General features: G+C 51.2%; 1 protein-coding gene across 3 annotated transcripts in view; it reads left to right on the top strand.

Moving 5' to 3' along the window:
• The window catches only part of LOC122378355 (kalirin-like), a 207648-nt gene that overhangs the window by 42289 nt on the left and 144126 nt on the right, over nt 1-21233 (top strand). For all 3 annotated transcript variants that reach the window (XM_043359329.1, XM_043359328.1, XM_043359330.1), the window contains 23 exons: nt 428-514; nt 1174-1278; nt 2640-2771; nt 4439-4578; nt 7333-7447; nt 7802-7977; nt 8316-8454; nt 8899-9068; nt 9296-9467; nt 9852-10013; nt 10306-10488; nt 10811-10930; nt 12948-13139; nt 13530-13664; nt 13944-14076; nt 14329-14469; nt 14875-14972; nt 15254-15399; nt 15659-15877; nt 16189-16298; nt 16542-16675; nt 18334-18555; nt 18949-19050. In XM_043359329.1, the coding sequence (XP_043215264.1) occupies nt 428-514; nt 1174-1278; nt 2640-2771; nt 4439-4578; nt 7333-7447; nt 7802-7977; nt 8316-8454; nt 8899-9068; nt 9296-9467; nt 9852-10013; nt 10306-10488; nt 10811-10930; nt 12948-13139; nt 13530-13664; nt 13944-14076; nt 14329-14469; nt 14875-14972; nt 15254-15399; nt 15659-15877; nt 16189-16298; nt 16542-16675; nt 18334-18555; nt 18949-19050 (3333 nt within the window). The remainder of the gene's footprint in view (nt 1-427; nt 515-1173; nt 1279-2639; nt 2772-4438; nt 4579-7332; nt 7448-7801; nt 7978-8315; nt 8455-8898; nt 9069-9295; nt 9468-9851; nt 10014-10305; nt 10489-10810; nt 10931-12947; nt 13140-13529; nt 13665-13943; nt 14077-14328; nt 14470-14874; nt 14973-15253; nt 15400-15658; nt 15878-16188; nt 16299-16541; nt 16676-18333; nt 18556-18948; nt 19051-21233) is intronic.

Here is a 21233-nt window from a genome sequence, read left to right as displayed (position 1 = left end):
GAAGTCTTTACTATTTTAGGAACGCTCTATTCCTGTAGCCGTCAATATTCTGCGTTTCGCTCGTAGCTTTGTGCGCAGTGCGGTGTGCTGGAGCCACCAGTAATATAGCTAACAGTGAGATTGGTGCGACGGTTCTGTGAGTTTTGTTGGTAGTGTGTTAGCATGGCGGTACGGTTTTGTTGGAATACCCGTTGACAGCTTTAATATAATTATTGTATAACCGCCATAGGTCCTTACGAACAGCTTAACGTATCACAAATGTCGAATGTTAAATGTCAAACATTTGACAAATGTCAAATGTTGATCGCTTTGTTGGATAGTACGCTCTCCTCCTCCCCGACCCTGGACGTAGCAGTTATGACGGGCCCCGTAGTAATTCACTCCATATGAGAACCATTGTAGCTAAATGTCGCCTCTTCTTTTTCAGAACGTGTACGTAGATATGAATCACATCCTATCGGAGGCTACCAAGTTGATAGACAACGGCCACTACGCCTCCCAGCACATACAGCAGGTGAGGCTCTGTGTATACACCGCCGGTCAGGTTAGGTGAACACCCGTGTATATTCCGCGGTCAAGTCGCTGACAGGCCGTGACACCGTGTGTAACACACTGACAGGGGACTCCCGCCGGAACGTGCCAGACTCGCTCGCGATAGCGGATTTGGCAGGGCCTTGGTGCGCGTTTGGGCGCCCGTGGAGCGTGGTTAATGCATTATGTGTTCTGTGGGTGGGGGTATTGTGTGAGGCCGATGTCGTGGCTCACCCGCCCATGTCTGCGATTGTGGATTGTGTTATGCTTGGGTGGCACGCGTCTATGTCTGCCGTTAGTTGGGAAAGTACGGCTCGGGGCGTGTGGTGGAATACAGAATCCAATGGGTGGAGGCAACCAGGGCACGCATTTGTGTACTAATGACGGGCTTTTGAGACGTTTTTATTTCTTTTTATATAGCAAATTACTTCTTTCTTTCTTTTAGTTAGCAAATTACTCCGTATAAGGCTATATGAGGTCAACTATCGACTTCGCCTGTCAGTGGGAGTTTGTCAATTGTCCCTGCTGGTGATTCTCGCTAATAAACAATAAACAATAAACAACCGTCCTTCCCCGCTGACCTTGTATTGACCCTCAGAGGCGTGCATCCCACTGACCCCCACCCACCGCTCCTTCCCTCAGGTGGCGGCACGGATGGAGCGCAGTTGGAAGGATCTGGCGGCGGGTCTGGATGAGCGCACCACCGTACTAGCACTTGCCGTGGTCTACCATCAGAAGGCAGAACAGGTGCGTAACGAGACGGGTGGTCTGGAGGGGATGCTGTCGGTGTGCTGCGGTGTATGAGGGATAGAGAGACACGCCTCGTAGGGTAGTGAAATGGGCTTTACCTCTCTGTGCTTCGCATAGAAGTTATGGACGCCGTGTCGTTTGGGTTGTCAGCTGCAGGGGACCCTCTGGTTTGTTTGTTGGCTTGTTTGAGTTGGACTTGTGATAACAAAGTTGTCTTGGAGTCTCTCAAAACGACACCGGTCTTTATCAAACTCGGCTGTATGTTTCCTAAACAATGCCGTTAAATGATGATGCACGTTGCACATCCCCATCCTTTGGCAGTGCCTTTCTCACCTTCGTTCCCGAACTCCAGCTCCAGCATCTTGTTGGACATCCATCTCATTTTCACGGTCTGCTCGCGTTAGTGTAAGTTATTTCATTACATGCATCCTTCCAGATGCTACGCTTTCCCTTGATAAGACTTGCCGAGATCTAATTTGTTTGTACACCCTGGCCTGTGCTCTGTCATCTGTCTCGCCATACCCTTTCGGAGGTTTAACAAAGGTCAGACGAGGACTGAAATGACAACGCAACTTATGATAAGCAGGTCATTTCGCGATCCCTAATTACACAAAATGCTTACAAAGCCGACGATTGAGTAGGTCATAGTGCGAAATAATGCACTCAAAACGCTGCTCAAATTGCCGCCTACTAGAAAGTGTCTATGCTAGAGTGCATGTGCGGCTCTGTTCTCTCGCATAATGTTCGCTTGCTGTAATTGTGATTGACGAACTGCCCTGTGTGTGCGATCAGCATTCTGATGTGGCGGTGACACTGGCTGACAGTCCTTTGTATTCGGTCAGTACGTGGAGGTGCGCGGATGGACTGTGGCCGGACTGTGACCTGATTTGTCTGTGACTGTGACTGACTGGCTCACTGTCCTCTGTTTGATCAGTACGTGGAGGAGGTGTCCGGCTGGACTGTGACCTGATGTGTCTGTGACTGACTGCCCTCTGTATTCGTTCAGTACGTGGAGAAGGTACCCGGCTGGCTGCAGAGCTGTCAGGACCAGGAGGTGACTGTAACTAACTGTCCTCTGTATTTGTTCAGTACGTGGAGAAGGTGCCCGGCTGGCTGCAGAGCTGTCAGGACCAGGAGGTTGTGGTCAGTGTACCGATATGTGACTGACCGACTGTCCTCTGTATTCGTTCAGTACGTGGAGAAGGTGCCCGGCTGGCTGCAGAGCTGTCAGGACCAGGAGGTGACTGTGACTAACTGTCCTCTGTATTTGTTCAGTACGTGGAGAAGGTGCCCGGCTGGCTGCAGAGCTGTCAGGACCAGGAGGTGACTGTGACTAACTGTCCTCTATGTTTGTTCAGTACGTGGAGAAGGTGCCCGGCTGGCTGCAGAGCTGTCAGGACCAGGAGGTACCCACGGCTGTTGACCAGGTGGAGGCGGCCATCCACCGGCACCTGGCGCTCCGAGAGACATTCTGCCAGGGCTACACAGAGGTAAGGGGTTCGTAGGGGCCTATCGGTGCTACATCGGGGTAGGTAGCCGTATAGGGTGTTCACTAAAAAATGGGACAATATTCTGTGCGCTGTCAGTTGAAAGTGCGTCTGGATAGATTACTGCATTTTAGTGCACGTGGAAAATACAACATTTTTAACACATGACCGCGCTTTAATTCATTTTTGATCAGCCCCCAGACAAAATGGACGGGTTAACAGGCAGACAGCGAAGGGAGCTCATTGGCACCTTTTATAAAGAGCACTGGTCCAAAGGGAAGTCATTTACTTACAAACACTTCCAAAAGATGGGAATTTCGAAAACAACACTGTATCGCGTCATGGAAAAGCTTGATACAGGGGACTCCCTTAGCAGGAAGCCGGGAAGTGGTCGGAAGGCGAAAAAATGACCCCAAAAGAGATCTTAAACCTACAAAGGTACATGAAGGAACACATCGGCGCCTCACAGCGAAAGGCTGCACGGAAGTTTGGTGTAAGCCTCAGCTACATCAGCAAAATACTTAGCACTAAGACGAAGTTGCACTACAGACGCCGAAAGCGTGTTCCGGCGGCCACAGAGGACCAAAAAATAAAGCAGAAGACCAGGTGTGGCAAGCTTCGAAGGAGCGCTATGAAGCCCACCAACAAAACTCAAATTATCATGGACGATGAGTCATATTTCCCTATGAAAGGTCACAGTCAGCCGGGAAATGTTGGATTTTATACAGATGATGCATCTGGAGCCGGGGATGGTGTGCGGTTCGCCACAGTGGAGAAGTTCACGCCAAAAGTTATGGTTTGGGTGGCCTTTTCTGAACACGGGCTGAGCAAGCCCTTCATCATGGAGAGTGGCGCAATGAACGCCTACGTCTACCGCACCCAATGCCTACCGAGGCTCAAGGAGTTTGTAGATGCCAACTACCGTGGTAAAAAGGTTATTTTCTGGCCAGATCTCGCTCCGGCGCACTACCAGAAGGATGTCCTTGCCACCCTCGAAGAGCTGAAAATACCTGTTGTGGCTAAGGAGGATAACCCACCAGCGGCACCACAAATCCGCCCCATCGAACGACTTTGGGCTCTCCTGAAGTCACGTGTGTACGCTGGTGGTTATGAAGCAGAGACCAAGAAGCAGCTGACCAAGCGAATCCGCCGCCAAATGGCTGCCATTACGGCGGACACGTGCCAAAAGCTATGGAGGCGCACGCGGACAAAGATCCGCTTTGTGGCAGACAAGGGGAACACAGGCCTTCGAGAGCTGTAGAGTTCGAAAGAGGAGAAGAAGGATAATGTAGTGGTGCTGAACTTGTTTCACTGGCGTGATTTTTTCACGAAATACACACGAAACAAATTTGTCCCATTTTTTAGTGAACACCCGGTAGAGAGACTTATCGGGAGACACGGAGCTCCGCGAGACCTGCCAGGGCTACACAGAGGTAGGCCCCCTGAGGCACATCTGGTTGTTCTTGAATAGTGGCACGAATCCCTGAGTATCGTCTGCAAGGAAGAGTGCGAATGTCCAAGTTTTCTTATGATTGAATGCCAATTATTGTTTCCGGTACTCAAAGTCAACCCTCACAAAAGCCGTAACTATCATTGATAGTAACTAATGGTTGGACGTTATATGCCGTACATTCTGACTTCATGTGCTTGCCTTTCTTCCTTTTCCACAGGTCCACAGCACCAGCAAGAAGCTGCTGTACCAGCTGGACCACATGGTACAGCTCTGTTCGCACCTGAGGTCAAACAGCGGCGGTGGGCCGGCCAGTACGCCGGCCGCTGACTACTCCGGAGGCGCCTCTCATGTGCTAAGGTCGGTGCTGGGGAGTGGTGGAGTGGTACGGTGGGACTGGTGTAGGAACTGGCCATGGGATAGGGTGTGTGGGGATGTAGGCAGGCAAACGGTTTTTAGTGGCATCGTGTGTTTTGGTGAGGATGTGACGGTACCCAAGGTTAGGGTGGCGACTGGGTGGACGATGGAGTTGGTGTTACAAATGTGGGGAACGGACTGGGTGTGATATTTGGGACCGGGGTGGCATCGGGAGAGGGGAGGAGGTTTGGTAGCGGTTTGGTATTGGGGTTGGTAGCGGCGACATGAAGTGGGGCTGGGGCGTAGGTGACACCGCAAACGCTACTTATGCATGTTACTGCGGACGCAAAAAAAAAAACGTCCCGCCCACCAAGAGGCGCTGACAAATGCGCTGACGGTATCTCACATGTCGTTGACACACTTTTGAAGTAACGTTGGGAGTAAGCGTTGTGTAGTTAGAATGTCGTCCCAGCGAACTCGAGTGTTGAGGATCTCAGGTTCATCTGTATTGTTGTTAGTGTTGGCAGTTCATGAATCGGAGCAATATCGAGATGGTCAGTCAATAGTTGAAGGAGAGAGATATCTTTGTTTTCTTTTGCGAGTTTTATGCCAATTGAAGCACAGGCTCCATCCTCTTATGTTGGCTATGCGTATTGTGTAAACATCAATTTTTGTTTAGCTGTATTGTATTCGCTAAAATTCCATGTGATCACAAATGTCACTGTTTTAATAACCATTCCTTATCTACTTTCATTCTTCTATTTCACCATCCAACCATCTCGTTGGCGCAGCCGACGGCGTATTTCTCTCGAATTTACTTCTCGGAAGATTTCCCTTGCGTCGAGTCATTTACACCATTGCTTCCCCTTGACTTCGCTCCTCCGCTGAAAACATTTTCTCATTAGCCGCAGCTAAGCAGAAAAACTTAATCCCCCGTTGTATGTTACCGCTCCTCAGATCGCGCAGTGTGCGTTCTGAGCCCTCCATCTGGTGCGGCCGTCCCTGGTCACTCCCGCTCTCAGCCGATCAGTCACAGCTCTTCTGGGAAGAGGCGGTCGCGGGACCTGGGCGGACGCTCCGTCCACCCGGTGGGTGCGCAGCTCGGCCGGTGGTCCATCTGGCACACGTAGGCGTTCTTCTCGCGCTCCGCCGGCTCGAACGCCAGCTTCCCCATCTTGTTGACCCTCTTCACGGTCGGCTGGAGACCGTCCCCGACCAGGAACCGCTCGGGCGTCGTCGTGTTGTCCCACATCCACTTGGGCGACTCTGTGCGAACACGCAGCGTCAGCCAGTACCAGCGGCCGAGCTCCATCACATCTCGCATAGTGCCGATCTGGCCTCCAAAGTCCACCTCAATCAGCTTGCTGTTTCGTGCCGGAGCGAGCTCGCTGCACGCCCGCGCGGCGGCTTCCAGGGTCAGCGGCTTGGTGTAGCTCATGTAGCAGGCGCCCTGGATGTTACTCCAGTAGACGGGACAGCCAGAGATGTACTCGTCTTCGGTGATGAGCGGCTGGTAGTTGGTGTGGTTGGTGAAGGTGCCGTTCAGGCAGGTGGCCACCTCGCAGTCCTTCTCCACGCGGATCATGGCGAGCTGGTTGTGCGCAATCAGCGTCTCGTTTACCTGACAGCAGTCGGGGTCGACGATCGACTTCAGCTCGCCCTTTCCCTGACACTCAAAACTCAGACACGGATTGCCGGTAAAGAATCGCTCTCCGGGCTCCAGCATAACCAGACCGATGGCGCATTGGTTGCAGCCGGTTTTCTGAATTTCCCAGGCCACAGAGTTCTCGATCTGGTTGTCCTCTCCATCACGTTTGCATACCTTCTGCGTGCATTTGCCCTTCATGATGGCGCCTTCCTTGTAGGCATGTTTTTCTTCGAAGCAGCACTTGAAGATGTCGCGGCTGAGCATCCACGAAGCGCCGTTGATGTCGGCGTTATACTCGCACTCGTAGTAGGAGCACTCGAGCTCGTAAGGCATGTAAATGGCGGCGAGCCGGTGCATTTTGCCGTCGCTGTCCCGGCACACGAGGCGCTCACGCTGATAGTCGGAGAGACCCGGGTAGGCCTCCGGGTCTGGTGGCCGGATAACACCGTTCTTCAAGTCAGCAGAGAAGAGAGCTTCTTTGGTGGGGATTTTCTCTTTGGTGTCATCACCCACGACAGCCACGCGAGCGTCCATTCGGGCTACCGGTTTTGGCTTCTTGATGGGCGCACTGGCTTTTCTGGCGCTGGCAGTGGCATTTGCAGAAGTGGCGTTTGCAGAAGAAGCATTTGCAGGAGTGGCATTTGCAGAACTGGCGTTTGCAAAAGTGGCATTTGCGGTAGAATTATTGTTCTGGACATCTGCAGCTGTTACGAGATAAATCAGATAGCCTACTAGCAAGGCAGCTTTCACACTTGATATAAGCCTCATGTTACGATATGTTGATATTAGGACTAAGTATTGATTGCTATTATTTCTTATGTATCCCTTTTGTTGATTGAATAGTTTTGCACCTTTTCAGAGAAATTTCAGCTGGGAATGTTTTGAAAAATTTAAAATTTATCCTGAAATTTATCACCTTAAAAAGTAATAGAGCTCGAGACTTACGTCTTATACGATCCCCGTAGTTGCTAAGTTGCAGCTGAGCCTGGTAACGCACTTCCCGATGCTTCTGCCGATTTACTTCCCTGAACGATTGCTTTCGATTTAGCCAAACCTTATGGTTTCGTGTGTCCATACCTACGGCATTAACCATTCTGACTATGCCGCAGGGTCATCCGTGAGATTCTGAACCACCACGGGGCTGTGGACCAGCAATGGAAACAAAGGAAGATCCGGCTTCACCAGCAGCTGGCTCTCAAACTCTTCCAAGAAGATGTGAAACAGGTACAGAACACGCAGAAAACTATCGATGCTTTACGTAAAGCCGCTGGCTCCATTAGAACCGGATCTTCACAAACGCATCGCGAAACTACAAAGCAATCGATACCGCCCGCTAGGACTCGTTTTCTTAGCTTGTCTGATACGTCATGAATTTCGAACAGTGGTTCGATTCTGGATGAGCGTTGATAAAATGTGCAATAATCAAGTAACGATGGTTATTAGCGACTGTCATCGTGCCTTAAAAGTATTTGATGCTCTGGGCGAATCAGGCGTCTAATGTTTTTGATACATACCTACGCCAAATATGTTGATTTATCGTGTCTCTGAGTTGTGACCACTCCTCCGTTCTTCTCGCAGGTCCTGGACTGGCTGGACACTCACGGCGACATGTTTCTGCGGAAGAACACCAGTCTCGGCAGGAACCTGGAGCGGGCGGCCGCCTACCGGCGCAGCCACGAGCACTTTGTCAGCGTGGCGCAGAACACGTACACAAACGCCGAGAAGCTGCTCACCGCTGCCGACGAACTGGCCAGGTGAGACGTAAATTACGAACGTCGAGAGGTGGGTTGGGAATGCGATCTCGTACTCACGGCTCTTGAGAGTTCAGCTACCGCGAAGCAACTTTGCCGTGAAAATTTTGTGGTACTAAATGCCGTGATGGTACAATGCTTGTCCCATTTTACCGAAGCTGTTTTGGCAGTGCTATTACACTTTTCTATTGAATTTTTATCGGCATTTAAATCGACTTACTGGTGACCTAATGACTAAGCCATATTGCCGTCACAGTTGCTGCTACATCCGACCTGTTATTGAAGCTTGCCAAAGTGCCCACCGAGATTTGTCACTGTTCTGACCGAGTTTCGTACCGCAGGACGGGCGAGTGTAATGCCGAGGAGGTTTACCGCGTGGCTGCCGAGCTGGACGAACGAATCGCAGCGTTTGTCGAGCGTGTGGAGAAGCGACGTAGGCTCCTAGAGCTGACCGTTACTTTCTACACCCACTTTCAAGAGGTACGTGCTGGCGTAATGGGCATCAATCAGGCGTAGGAAGAATATATTTTGTTCCAAGAATATATTTTGCCTGGAACAGGAGTTATGTAGATAACCTTTGTTTCTTTGTCTTTGCAATAAATGTCATGTTTTTTTTTCGCCATGCAAGTTTTTAGCAGAAAATGCGTCATTGAGTTTCATGGGAAGCCATGATCGCCTGGGCCCGGTCTGATCCTGGAACCGTGATCTAGTTTCGGGAATCTTCCCCGCCACAAAAGCACGTGCAGATTCGTCTTCATCTTCATATAATCGAGAATGGATACATCACGTGATCAACCTTATTTGCCGCCAACGTGAACGCTATCATTGTATTTTTATTCGACCCTTTAAAGTCAACAACCGGTGCATGCGTCGCGCCATCTCTGTGTGCCCGTCATCTGACTCACATGCCCCTGCGCTGGTCAGCTCACTGCCTGGTACGAGGAGGTGCGGAATTCCATCTCGAGTGGGGAGGTCGGTGAGAGCGTGCAGGGCTGCCAGCACCTGCTGGAGGAGCTGGCACAGCGCCGAGAAGCGTTCATCGAGGCCACTAACAGCACCATCGCAGAGGGCGAGGCGCTCATCTCAGATCTCAAGTAAGACATGCCTTCCCTCTGGAATAGCGCCACAGTGAGGGCAGATCCGTGAAAATCCAGCGTATTGGGACAAAAACTTAGCTTCAAATGTGCACTCAACTAGTGACCGGTATTCTTCCCATCTCGTCTGCTCACATCATGTTGCGAATGGATCGTCAGGGGTCTGAGTTATAGATTATACACGCATACCGTGCCTGCCTCTGCTGACCATCCGCCTCCGTCCACAGACTACAAGGCATCACGAGTGAGAGTGACCCGACCGGTTCGTACGCGGGCATCGAGTCAGGTCTCTCGGAGCTGACCCAGCGGCGGGACGGCATGGCCGAACTGTGGGGCACGCGCAAACTGCGGCTCGACCTCTCCATGCGGCTCAGGATGTTTGAGCGAAATGTCATGGAGGTGAGCGAGGAGGGACATGGGCGGGAACAGCTGGGCGAGGTGGAGGAGCTCGCTAGAAAGTGTAGGTATGATGTGAAGGGGCTTGAGTAGGATACGCCGCATATTTGATTCAGATATGTATCGTTAGATGGCTCCAGCTCTATAGCAACTGGCCACTAGATGTCTCTGAATCCCCTATCAGCTTCATGTCCAAGCGTCCTCTCTGCCTCTGATTCCTGTCCAAGTGTCTGTCCGTATTGAGCAGCATTGACCCGCTAGCCTGTACACGTGGATTGGTTGTGGCTCTCTTGCCTTGTCTGAAAGGGGAACTCTGATTGGCCCTCGCACTCGATGTTTAGGTGTCTCTCCGATGTGAACGATTCTGCGTCCTCTCCTTTTACCCAGGTGTCTGTTCAGATGGAGCAGTGGGCCGAGGAGTACCAGCGGCTGGACGTGCCGCGCGACATGGCCACCGCCGAGCTGATGCTCAGCAAACACAACGACATGGTGCAGCACGTGCTGGACACCATGTTCCAGCTAGTCCAGGAGGGACAGCAGACCAGCCAGGTGGGTGATGCGCCAGCTTCGGAGGGAGATCAGGGACAGAACGACGAGATGTGCTGCGCTTATTTTGTTTCATTGCTTCTATATTTAGCCGCAGACGCTGGCCCTAGGTAAATGAGCCGACCTGGTATCTGATAGCCTTAGAATGCCGGCAACTTTGTATTCGAGGATGATGTATTAAAAATTCATGATTTTTCTTAAAAGCATTAGAATTTCACGTAGACAGTCATATGTCACCAGTCGTGTGGCCTCGCACCCCTCACCATACACCTGACTCTCTGTCGCCACCCCGCAGCTTCTGGACCAGTCCAGCATCCAGTTCATGACGGACACATCAACAACGGCCTCTGAGCGGTGCGCCATGCTGCTGGCGTACGTCAACGACCGGCAGTCTGAGCTGGATCAGCTGGCTGAGCGGCGCCGGCTGCGGCTCGAACAGCGCGTCCAGCTGGGGCAGCTCGAGGCTGAGGCGAACCAGGTGAGGTGGCGCTGGGACGCGGTCTGATGGGGGGATAGGGAGGGGTAGTGTATGGTAGGTGTATTTTGAGAAACAGGTTGACAGGTGAGTTTTGATTTCTGAGGGCTTATTATTGTGTAAAGTAGTTCGTTTTTCTTCGAAACAAGTGTATTTATTGTAGCGATGCTTCAATGGAGGTCAGTAATTTTGTTTATCGTGAACGTAACTCTGGCGATATAACTGTATGTATTAGAAATTGCTCTTCTCAATAATTTTCCGATTATTTTGGTTGGCATCTGACCTGACCTGGCCTGTGATCTGACCTGTCTGACCCGTCTTCCAGGTGATGACGTGGATCCGTAACGGCGAGTCGATGCTGGCGGCCAGTTTCAGCGTGCCGTCCTCACTGCAGGAGGCCGAACAGTTCAAACTGGACCACGAGCAGCTGCAGCGAGCTGTGGAGGTGAGCGTTGGGGGTGTGGGGAAGGGGAGGGAAGAGATGCTCGTCTATTATTGCTCATCATGCATGTTTAGACTATCCAATGCTCATAAATAGGATCGCTAAATTCGAGACTGTGTCAGCCAACGCTGCCTAAAATGTATCACTTATTTGCCTAGGTCATGCTGGAACAAGTACCAATCACAATGCAAGATATTGAGGAGCCTACATCGTATCCTACATTGTATCCTACATTATTCTACATTGTATCGTCACAGGAAGTTTGATCACACCAGTCTTTTTACCTAGGTTGCTGCGATCTACTCAGTCCTTTCCAGCACGCCGCGCATCATGAGGCCAGCTAGTAACTGTCCGGCTCCGAAATTTAGTGTCTTGTTAATGTCACCTTCCTGAATTAGAGAGCAAACGCCTCACGCTGGCTGACAGTCATGATAGATGCGGAGGAAATATTGGTGGAAGGAAAAGCCGTTCCGTACTAACGGGAGGTTCTCACTCAGTTAAAACAGGCAAAACCGAAATTAAACGCTGCGGTCCTTCAATGGACACTTACCACCAATGCTGTTAACGTTAGTTTTTTGGCTTTGCTAAGTCCAGAACGATAAATGGAGCATTGCTATCTAGATTTCTGTTCGGATCTTCAACGTCATTACTTTGTTCAGTTACGATTCTGTCTCCCGGCATGATATCAATTCTTTCCGCCATCCCGTTCCATTTTGTCCGTGGAATCGTCTCTGCACACCCGGCCGACGACAAATCCCGTCTCCTTATTCACACGGCTGTGATTTCAAACGAGAAGGTCGCCGAGTCTGCCATTGGCGTCCAATCTCCAGGGAGGGAGTGGGACGGATTTATGGCCGCCTTTTGGATGGGTTCGGGCGCACCGTTTGCCGGGGCCGGTCATTTCGCTGCCGGCACATATGTCATGGCACTGGTGGCGGTGTTTAGTGAGCGCCGCGTGGCCCGGGGTACAGGCGACTTGTAGGCCATGCACGTCCCAATAGTACGGGTGACGTGGTCGGGAAACGGGTCGCTGTGCACTGGATGGCCACTGGAGTGGTTCCTTTAGCTTATGTTCGTTCATGATTATCGATTTGTGTATTAGCTTTCATTTTTCGTATCCAATTGGCCTAATGCAACATTATCGCTCTACTTGAGTGGAGAAATTACTGCACATGAGTGTGTAGCCATATAGCCAAATTGTCAGATTGCTTCTGAGCCAACCAAAGGCAAAGTACAATGCTAATTTAACAATATTAATATATGTAGTGAATAGTGATGCTAATGCTGGCGACTCACGGTCCACTGGAGGCTTTCCAGCCGAGCATTTCCAAGTTTGCCAATTCATCTGTTGTAGGGTCATGCCCGCCGGCGATTCCGTGGCGCTCTGCGGGCTCTGATTGAATTACTTCCATTTCCTTCATCCGTTCATTTCTTCGAAGACTTTGATGCTGCAGAAACTTCGTTATGAACTTCCATCCTTTAATTTTATTGTCTCCAAATGCAGTTTTGAAGTTATCTTCTGCCAGTCCGGCCAACTATTTCCCAAATTAATCCAGAACCAGTCTCTTGCCGGTCAGGGTGGGGCAGTTTCACGAACCTCACTTCTAAGTCGGCTCACTTCATCACCGGCACTTGAATTCCTGTTGGTCTTAAGTTCAGCTGAGTCACAGTATCCGATAAATAACTTGTAGTTACTCCATCTTTCTCTCCTCGCCCCAACCCTCGCTACAGCATCAAACACCGCACACAGAATGCACTATCCGCTAGAGGGCACATATCTGTGGTCCGATTGCCCCCTGGCTGAACTGTCTAAGTGACAGGCATCAGTTTCACACAGTGTCTCTCGTAGCTTACAGAGGCTGTTCTGTCCTTTAGTGATACTCCTGTCGTGCAGGGTGCATATATTGTGAAATCTTCCATCCCACACAGTCTCTTCTATCTGCCAGCAATAGCCTTCCGTCCACAGGGTGTATAACGTGCCTGCTGTCCACCAGAGCTAACCCTCCACCCCCTTCCACAGCGAACGCACACCTCAGCCGTACAGGCGTGGCAGCGTGCCGAGAGCCTCATCAACACCAACCACTACCAACCGGACGCCATCCGGACGATCGCCGAGAACATCACCAAGCGTTGGCAGCAGCTGGTGACGTGTGCCGAGGACAGGCACAAACTCGTCACCAGCAGCCTCAGCTTCTTCAAGACGGCAGCTGAGGTGGGCATAGCGGAAGGAGATGTGGGTGGGATGTGTACTGCGTAGGGCTCGTCTAGGAACGGAACATGATGCTCAGACGTAAGTAGATCCACGCGTTTTGTTGTATGTGGAGGTAGGCGAGCATCGCGAGTATCAGCTGTAGGTTCTTTGGCTGATAATGGATGGACTTTGTACGCCAAACGGTGACAGTTGATCTCTGGGACTCGTGACCGGCTCCTGGTGTCAGTCGCGTGAGAGTGATCTGTGGTCTGTGACTGATGATCTGTGAACGGTTTATTGTAACCGGTGGCCTGTGACCTTTTATCGGGCCTTTGACGGGTGAATTGTGTGGGTAACTGGTAACCATTGACCTTACCTGACCTGATCTGATCTGTGACAACTGACCTACAGGTGTCAGTTGTCTTGGAGGGTCTGGAGAGGGAGTACCGTCGTGACGAGGACTGGTGTTCCACCGAGAAGACTGGCAACGCGGCCGATAACGCCGTGCTGATCGCTTCGCTCATACAGAAACACCAGGACCAAAAGGTAAGAGTGGAGCGGTCACGGCTAGTCCGCTCTGTTTCAGATGGACGCCTTATGATTGTGTGACCGTGTGCTACCGCAGGGTGCCTGGAGTGGAGTAAAGTTGGTTTCACTGAGGAACTTTTTTGGTACACGATGGTTTGGTAAACATTTTGCATTAGTGCTCGTTATGAAACCACGTACGATTCAAGGCTCATTTATTTGATGGACCGCTGTAATTTCTATTTTTACATAACTGGGTATTGCATTCAGACACACCTGACGCTTGTCTTGCTTCCACAGGTGGTCTTTCTGAAAGCATGTACTCACGCGCGCCGCACCGGAGGCTCTGTCCTCAAGTACGCCACGCGCAGCATCCAGTACTACAACCAGAAACTGAAGCCCGGCGTCCGCGGCTCCGAGGAGAAGGTTAAAGGTCAGTCTAGGGCTAGGGCCAGTCAGCTCCGATGAGAACAACTCCAAAGGTCACCATATACAGAGACACACGAAACTGGAAATATGACAATGGAATCGTTCTGAAGCGCATTCTTCTTGCAACTTATTGATGATATCCCTCTCAATCGGTGATACAAAGTAATTGTGTGCCCCGAAGTGTGTTTTCCTATGCCAATATGTTAGCGTATTTATGGCTTATGTATCGGTGACACCCACATTCGCCACCCTTCAGAGGTGCTGGACAACCTGCTTCGCCTGGAGAACCGCGTCATGGACTACTGGAACGTGAAGAAGCGCCGACTGGACTGGTGTCAGCAGTATGTGGTGGTGGAGCGATCGGCGCAGCAGGCACTAGACTGGATCAAGGAGACCGGTGAGCAGCGGAATGTGGAGGCCCTGGTCAGGTGGCCAGGGTGATCTCGTCCTGGGTGTGAGTTTGACTGTCTTGTAGTTCTAATTCGCTGAAAGTGATTTCTGGCTTCAGCGATTCTGTCAACAGTAACAGTAGCATTGAAGAATAAGGACGTTGTGTTCAAAGCTGGTTCTCCGCTGTTGGTTAATGATTGGCTAAGTTTTCTCTGTCTGGCTTAGTAAAAGCTTCCTGCAAGCTTTTAGTTGAACACCTTGTGCTTTCTCGCCAATCCTACTCACTTAGTGCTTTGCTGATTGCTGTGTACATTTGAAATAAGTAAGCGATGAACTAAGCATGCCGATTTCGTCCGTTTTCGTCTGTTCACGCTCTGACATTTTTGTATCCTCGTACCGTTTCGGTTGTCAGGCGACCAGTACCTGGCCACCCACACAGCCGTCGGCGACAGTCGAGAGGAGACGGAGAAACTGCTCCACGAGCACAACGAGTTCAAAACGACCGCCAAGGTGAGCCCTGAGCGTCAGGGCGCCGAGCCCGAGCGAGGGTAGCAACCATTGCAGCATCGGTAGCCGACTGAGCGAGCGCTTGTACGATGGGTAGTCTCAATGTCCATTGTTGTTGAAGCTAGAGGAGCTTTTTGACATGATTAGCTGACCGGATATTTCAGGGTGCCTTTATACTACCTCATGTCCGCGAAGTTCGATTTTCTCAAACACCAAGAGCTTTGTATGCTCCTTTGTTGGACCTCGCCCATGTTAACTGTTCTCTGACCTGACCCGACCCGCAGGAGACCCGTGAGCGGGTCAAGCTGCTGATCCAGCTGGCCGACAATCTGATGGAGAAGGGGCACGCACACGCGGCCCAGATTAAAAAATGGGTGGCCACTGTCGACATGGCATACAAGGACTTCTCACATCGCATGGATATGTACAGGTGGGTCCCCTCGACGAATACAGAATGAACTGAGGGAAAGTTGACAGGATCCAATTTACTGGTCAGCTCAATTACACGATTCACATTTTCGGGTTGGAATGGCTACCAGTATTTGTTCCATCGTTAGAGTGAAGCGGGAAGCAAAATCCATCTTAGCAACCACTAATTCTGCTCACAACACAGAACAGTCGTGATAAACGATGCACATTTTGCGTGTTTTCCGTGTGTCTGACGGCTCGGCTGCTGGTGCGTTCCTCAGGCGGCAGCTGGAGGTTCAGCTGGGTCACCAGGCGTCCGGTGAGCGGCGCCAGAAGCCAGAACCCGGTCAGGAGGCGGACGAACCGGAGCCAGAGCCGGAGCCGGAGCCGCGGGATCGGCTCTCCGACCCTAGTCTGGAGAGCAGGGTCAACGACCTGCAGCTGAAGGAAGCTGAGGGCAAACTGGATGAGGAGAAACGACGCTCGGCGCGGCGCAGAGAGTGAGTCGCCTGGGGGAGAGGGAGAACAAGAGCCCCCACTCAGTGTACAATATTGGACGGTGGCAAGTTAGTGGTATGGTAGACACTGTGGATCCTGTTATATCGCCAGTGCTTTGAGCTATCTCGCAGTGATTTATTACCCATCCATCATTCTTGTGAAACAAGGATGAATTCTGTCAGAATTTTGCAGTCAGATTCTGGAAACCCACTTAATATCCCTGGCCATTGGAGACTGTAGCTCTTATTAGAAGATTTGTCTTGCATCGCACGTTTGAATGCCTGTAACGTTTCTTTTTATTGTGTGTGTTCAGGTTCATCATGACAGAGCTGCTGAACACCGAGCGGGCGTACGTCAAGGACCTGGAGATCTGCGTGGCCACCTTCCTGCACGAGTCACGCACCAGCCGCGCCGTACCCATCGGTAAGGAGACGCTCTGTCTGCTGCTGGCTGAATGCGACACCCCATTTAGAGGTGCCACTGGGGTTGATGTTTGAAGATCATAGGTTCGCCTCGACCTCCGGCCAGTTGAGTAATATGCGAATTCGCCATTCGGTAACCTGTCCTTATTGTCTGTGGGCGTCCTGTCGTCCTAATGCCTCAGCAGGATAACAAACCACCATGCAATCTGTGATTTGACGCCGCTGGATCGGTATCACTCAACAGGAATCCGGGACAAGTCTGACATCCTGTTCAGTAACATGGAGGAGATCCTCGACTTCCACCGCAATACGTTCCTGCAGCAGCTGGAAAAGTACACCAGCAACCCGGAGGACGTCGGACACTGCTTCGTCACATGGGTAAGATGCTGCTTCATCGCGGATCTTGGCTAGCTCATCTAAGGCCCTCTTCATTCAGTGGCGTATCTAACAAGCGCCCCTTTCATGATGTGCGTGCGTGTGTCGATACTGCACGCTGTTAATTATGGGTTTGTTATAATGGAACATTCACATTGAGGGTAGAATCCCCACATACAGACTTGTATATGTCAGTGTGCACGACTGAATAAGCCCGTTAGCCCATCATACTGGGTATTGAGCTCGGCACATCCGGCTGAGCTAAAGCAGTGCCGTTGGCCGGTCGGACGGAGCCTCATCAGACACGGCTACCTACAGTTTGTCTGTGGTATGGAATAGGTGATTATTAACCGAGAGACGATCGGCAAGACTGGTGACGGAGGATGTAATTAATTCGTCCCACAATGGCTAAGATGGCTGAACGTGCCAGAAGTGCTTCGCGGGCGCCTCGTTTGCACACCAGCGCACCTTGCCTAGGTTTTTTTCTGAATTGCACTGGAGCGTCTGATTCGCTTGAAAGCCGCGTGCTATTTGGTATTTGTAGCGCTCGGAAGGATGCCGATTGAAATGCGACGCGATTACCTTTTTGGTCTGAGCTGACGATTATTTGTAATTTGTCTCCCAGCGTCGCCTTTAGACATCGAATTGTTTGCCACCGCTTTTCCGTGGCGCTGGTCGGTCGGGTTATTTCTCCTAAAGCTTTCCATCGTTGAACGTGATCGGAATCGGCGGCCGATAGCCGTTTGATGTGTGACTGGTCGGATCAGCAGTCTACGGAATCGCGGCCACCCGCTAGGTGGTTTTATCTGGAGTCTTTGGAGTAGAGATGTGTAAAACGGGAAATATCTGAGAGACAGCTATCCCGCCTGCCACTAATGCCTTGACGGGGATCAGAGAGCCAGGAGGTCTAACTTTGGAGCTTTCGTTTCCGGGGCTTGTATTTTGTTTGTGGTAAAGTTGATGGTGGTTATCAATACTCAAGTTGTTATCATCTTATCTTATCTGTCTGCGATCGTCTACCTCCATCCATTGTTTCCCTCATCTCTCATCATTTGTCCTTCGGTTACCCATCCCTCTCTGTTCCTGATCCTCTCCTCCGCCCTAGCTCCTTTTTTCTTCCCGTTTTCATCATCCCGTCCTCTCTCTGTCGCCGTCCTCGGTCTAGCGACTGTCGGTCGTCAGCATCGACCTCACGCACACGGCGTGTCTATGATGACCCACCGCACGCGTGACGCGACTGCAAGGACGCCGGTGACGCCGTCATTAGTCCCCACAAACCGACTGGATACAGTTGGGGGTGGTCCCGAGCGGCGCCGGAGGGTGGAGACTGTGGGATATTCTGGGCTGGAGATGTGCCGAGAGCTAAGATGGAAACTGGGGAGGAAGCTGAGAGTGGTAGCGATAGTGAGGCACGGAATGGAAGGACGTGGGTGGTTTTGGTCTAGTCAATTACTATTGCGCTGGGATTAATTTTCACGTGAGACTGTGTGATTAGTTTGTCTCGAAGTTCAGACTGTTCGTATACTTTCATCAAAACGATGCTTTTCTTTGACATTAGAACAATGAACGATGAAAAATAATTGTCTCACGGCAATGAACAAAACGCTGTGGCAATCATCGTTCCTCATAACGCTAACCATGTGCCTTTTTTGTCCGGACAGTCGCAAAAGTTCGACATGTACGTCCAGTACTGTCGCGACAAACCGGACAGCAACGCGCTGCTGGTACAGCATGGTGGAACGTTCTTCGAAGACGTGCAGCGTCACCATCGAGTGGAGCACCCGATCGCCGCCTATCTCATCAAGCCGGTGCAGCGCATCACCAAGTACCAGCTGCTGCTCAAGGACCTGCTCTCCTGCTGTGACGGCCACGGCGAGATCAAGGTAGGTGGGAGGGGATCACTGGGGACGGGCGGGGATGACGGATATTGACTGGGGATTTGGTCTCAGGGTCCGGAAGGATGTGAGGTCCTTGGGGGAATGGTGGGAGGGAGGGATGGAGTGTCTCTGACGGTGACATCTGCTACATTTGGTGGGTACTGGGTAGAAATGATGGGTCCTGTTTTTGGGAGAGAAACAAAAGTACGGTGTGGAGCTAGCTATGACGTTTTTAACTCATATAAAAAGATGCGTGAGATTTTCTTTAGCGAGTGGTGAACTGAATGGACTTGAAAGATATCAAAGGGGCCGTAACAAAACAAACGCATTTTGCATAAGGCGTCGTTCATTTATGTTCTTCGTGTCACTGACCGTGCGTCCGTCCCTTTCCTCTGTCAGGACGGTCTGGAGGTGATGCTGAACGTGCCGAAGAAGGCCAACGACGCCATCCACCTGTCGATGCTGACCGACTGTGACGTGGATGTCGACACGCTGGGAGAGGTGAGAATGGACCTGGTGGGGTCGGCGTGAGAGAGATGGGGGACGGGGTGAGTAGTGAGTGCGGTACGGTGAGAAGAGAATTCAAGCGTGTAGGAGCGACGGATTCCTCACATTCGCGTCTGTTATACGGTGCAGACAATAGAGTACGGTGGCGGTCTGGTCGTTATCGATTAGCTGCGATTAGCTTCAACAGCCCTGATTGGCAGTTCCGTCACTGAATCCACCAGTTGTCCACTGGTGGTGACCGGTGATTCCCCGTTCCGGTGTCACCTTTCACCACCCGCCAGCACCGCTCAGTCTCGGGCCGTCCTCCTGCCGTCGGCGGACCGTATTGATCTAAACAGGCCGGCACAGATTGCCCCCGGGAGCAGTCGCTCTCGACGCTGTCCGCTGTCCCGGCGGTCCGCCACGCTTATTTGGTGGCCGGCAGACACTTCCTCCCCGGCAGGCTTCCTCTGCTCCCGGCTGAGTTTCTGTGTCCTGTCTGGGTGCCCGCGTGCTAGCTCTGCTCTGTCTGGACTGCTGTTCGTTTTGGACTTTCGGCTGCTGTGTTTGAAGCGCAACGTTTCTCGTTTTTCTGCCATTTCAGCTTTACCATGTGCCATTTTTATGTCTTGCTTGTCCGTTCCTTTCCCCTCCCCAACGTACACACAGGCGGGATTACTTTTACCACGAGTGACCCGTCACTAAGCTGCTGCTACGTGCGCTCAGTGGGCTTTTCTGTTTTGATGTGCCTTTTTTGCTAGGAACTGGATTTCTTCTCAGTAAGAACGCATCGCACTGTTATGTGCAGCACAATTACGGCATAATGGACTTCCCATGCTGTCTACCCGATGAGACTGGGTCACGGTGGTCGCTGTCTGTCCCACTGTCCCAGCCTTACCACTGATCGGTTCCAGCCACCCTCACATGGCGACCCCGACCCGGCCGGGCTGTGGCGTCAACGCCCACAATTGCTGGCGCAGGCAGAAGCCAAGAAGTTGTCAGGCAGAGTTGGAAAAGTGCTGTGTCGTTGCTTTACGTGTTTTTCGCAAGGTGTGAAGGTGGCTGACTTTCTTTGTTATTTGGCCTCTTGCCAAGACGGCAAGGTCCCGTGAAGGACCTGGACATTGCCTTACATCTGCGAGCAGGCTCGCTGTGTTTTCACCGTTTTTGTTGTGTCATAATTGTATCGTATTACTACTTGCTGCCTTTCTCCCAAACCCTGTTTGTGCTCGTTTGCATCCTTTCATGATGATGATCGTTGAGGTGTATTATCTTTGGCGGCCGAACAACCCAGGGCGCCACTACCGCCTGGCATCCTCCTCCTTCCAACGTAAGACGGTATAGGGGAAGTTGGGGCAATGCCGGAGTTGGGGCAAAGCCGAAATTTGAGATATTTCGAAAACCGTAAGACATGGATGCCACCTGTCAGTGATGCTCTGAAGCTTAAGTGACTACAATTATCGCATGTTTGTTACGAGTCGTCATTCGGAATACTTCGACTGTGAGGGCGCCAAGAGCGTTTTCAAGGTACGTTTCCCTTGTACTACATACGCCTTTGAAGCTGCATTTTTTACTCATTATGCTACCGTTTGTCTGTCCAATTCGGTCAAGTAATCTTTAGCATGTCTTTGCATAAGTGTGCTGCCTATTTGAAATTTATACAGCACGTTGAAAAGTTATGGGCCTGCAAATGAAAGTATGGCTGGCTGGGGTAATGCCGAAAACGTGCGATTACGCACGTGTTAAAAGCACGCTACGTGGACTTTACTGCTGTAGAATAGCAACGCGTATTTTTAGTCACACAAATTACACTTTCAACCGACACAACGGCCTGTTACCTATAAGGAATGATTTACCTGGCATTTTCTTATTATATCACACAATTATAACTTCCAGTGTGCACCGCGTCCTCAAGCTCTTGAAACGTGTGTCAGCTTTGATGACTTCTGGATAAAGTTTGAGATAAAATGGCAAAACATCAATGTCGGCATTCCCCGTAGATCATTTCTCCCATTTTCGGCTTTCCCCGCAGTCCGGGGCAACGCCGAAAAAGTCACTTCTTTGATATTTTTAGTTTGTGCGCTTAACGGTATGCGAATTCATCAAATGCGCCTGGTATGTTTGAAAGGCAAAAGACTGGCCTCTCGAATGACGCCAACAAGAATAGCGTATGTTCTCTACCTTGCGTGCTACGGGCG

This window comes from Amphibalanus amphitrite, unplaced genomic scaffold (genome assembly GCF_019059575.1).
Source record: "Amphibalanus amphitrite isolate SeventyFive unplaced genomic scaffold, NRLGWU_Aamphi_draft 000058F_arrow, whole genome shotgun sequence".
Classification (NCBI taxonomy): Eukaryota; Metazoa; Arthropoda; class Thecostraca; order Balanomorpha; family Balanidae; genus Amphibalanus; species Amphibalanus amphitrite.
Note: the sequence above shows the minus strand (reverse complement) of the source record. Positions and strands in the feature narration are given on the sequence as shown.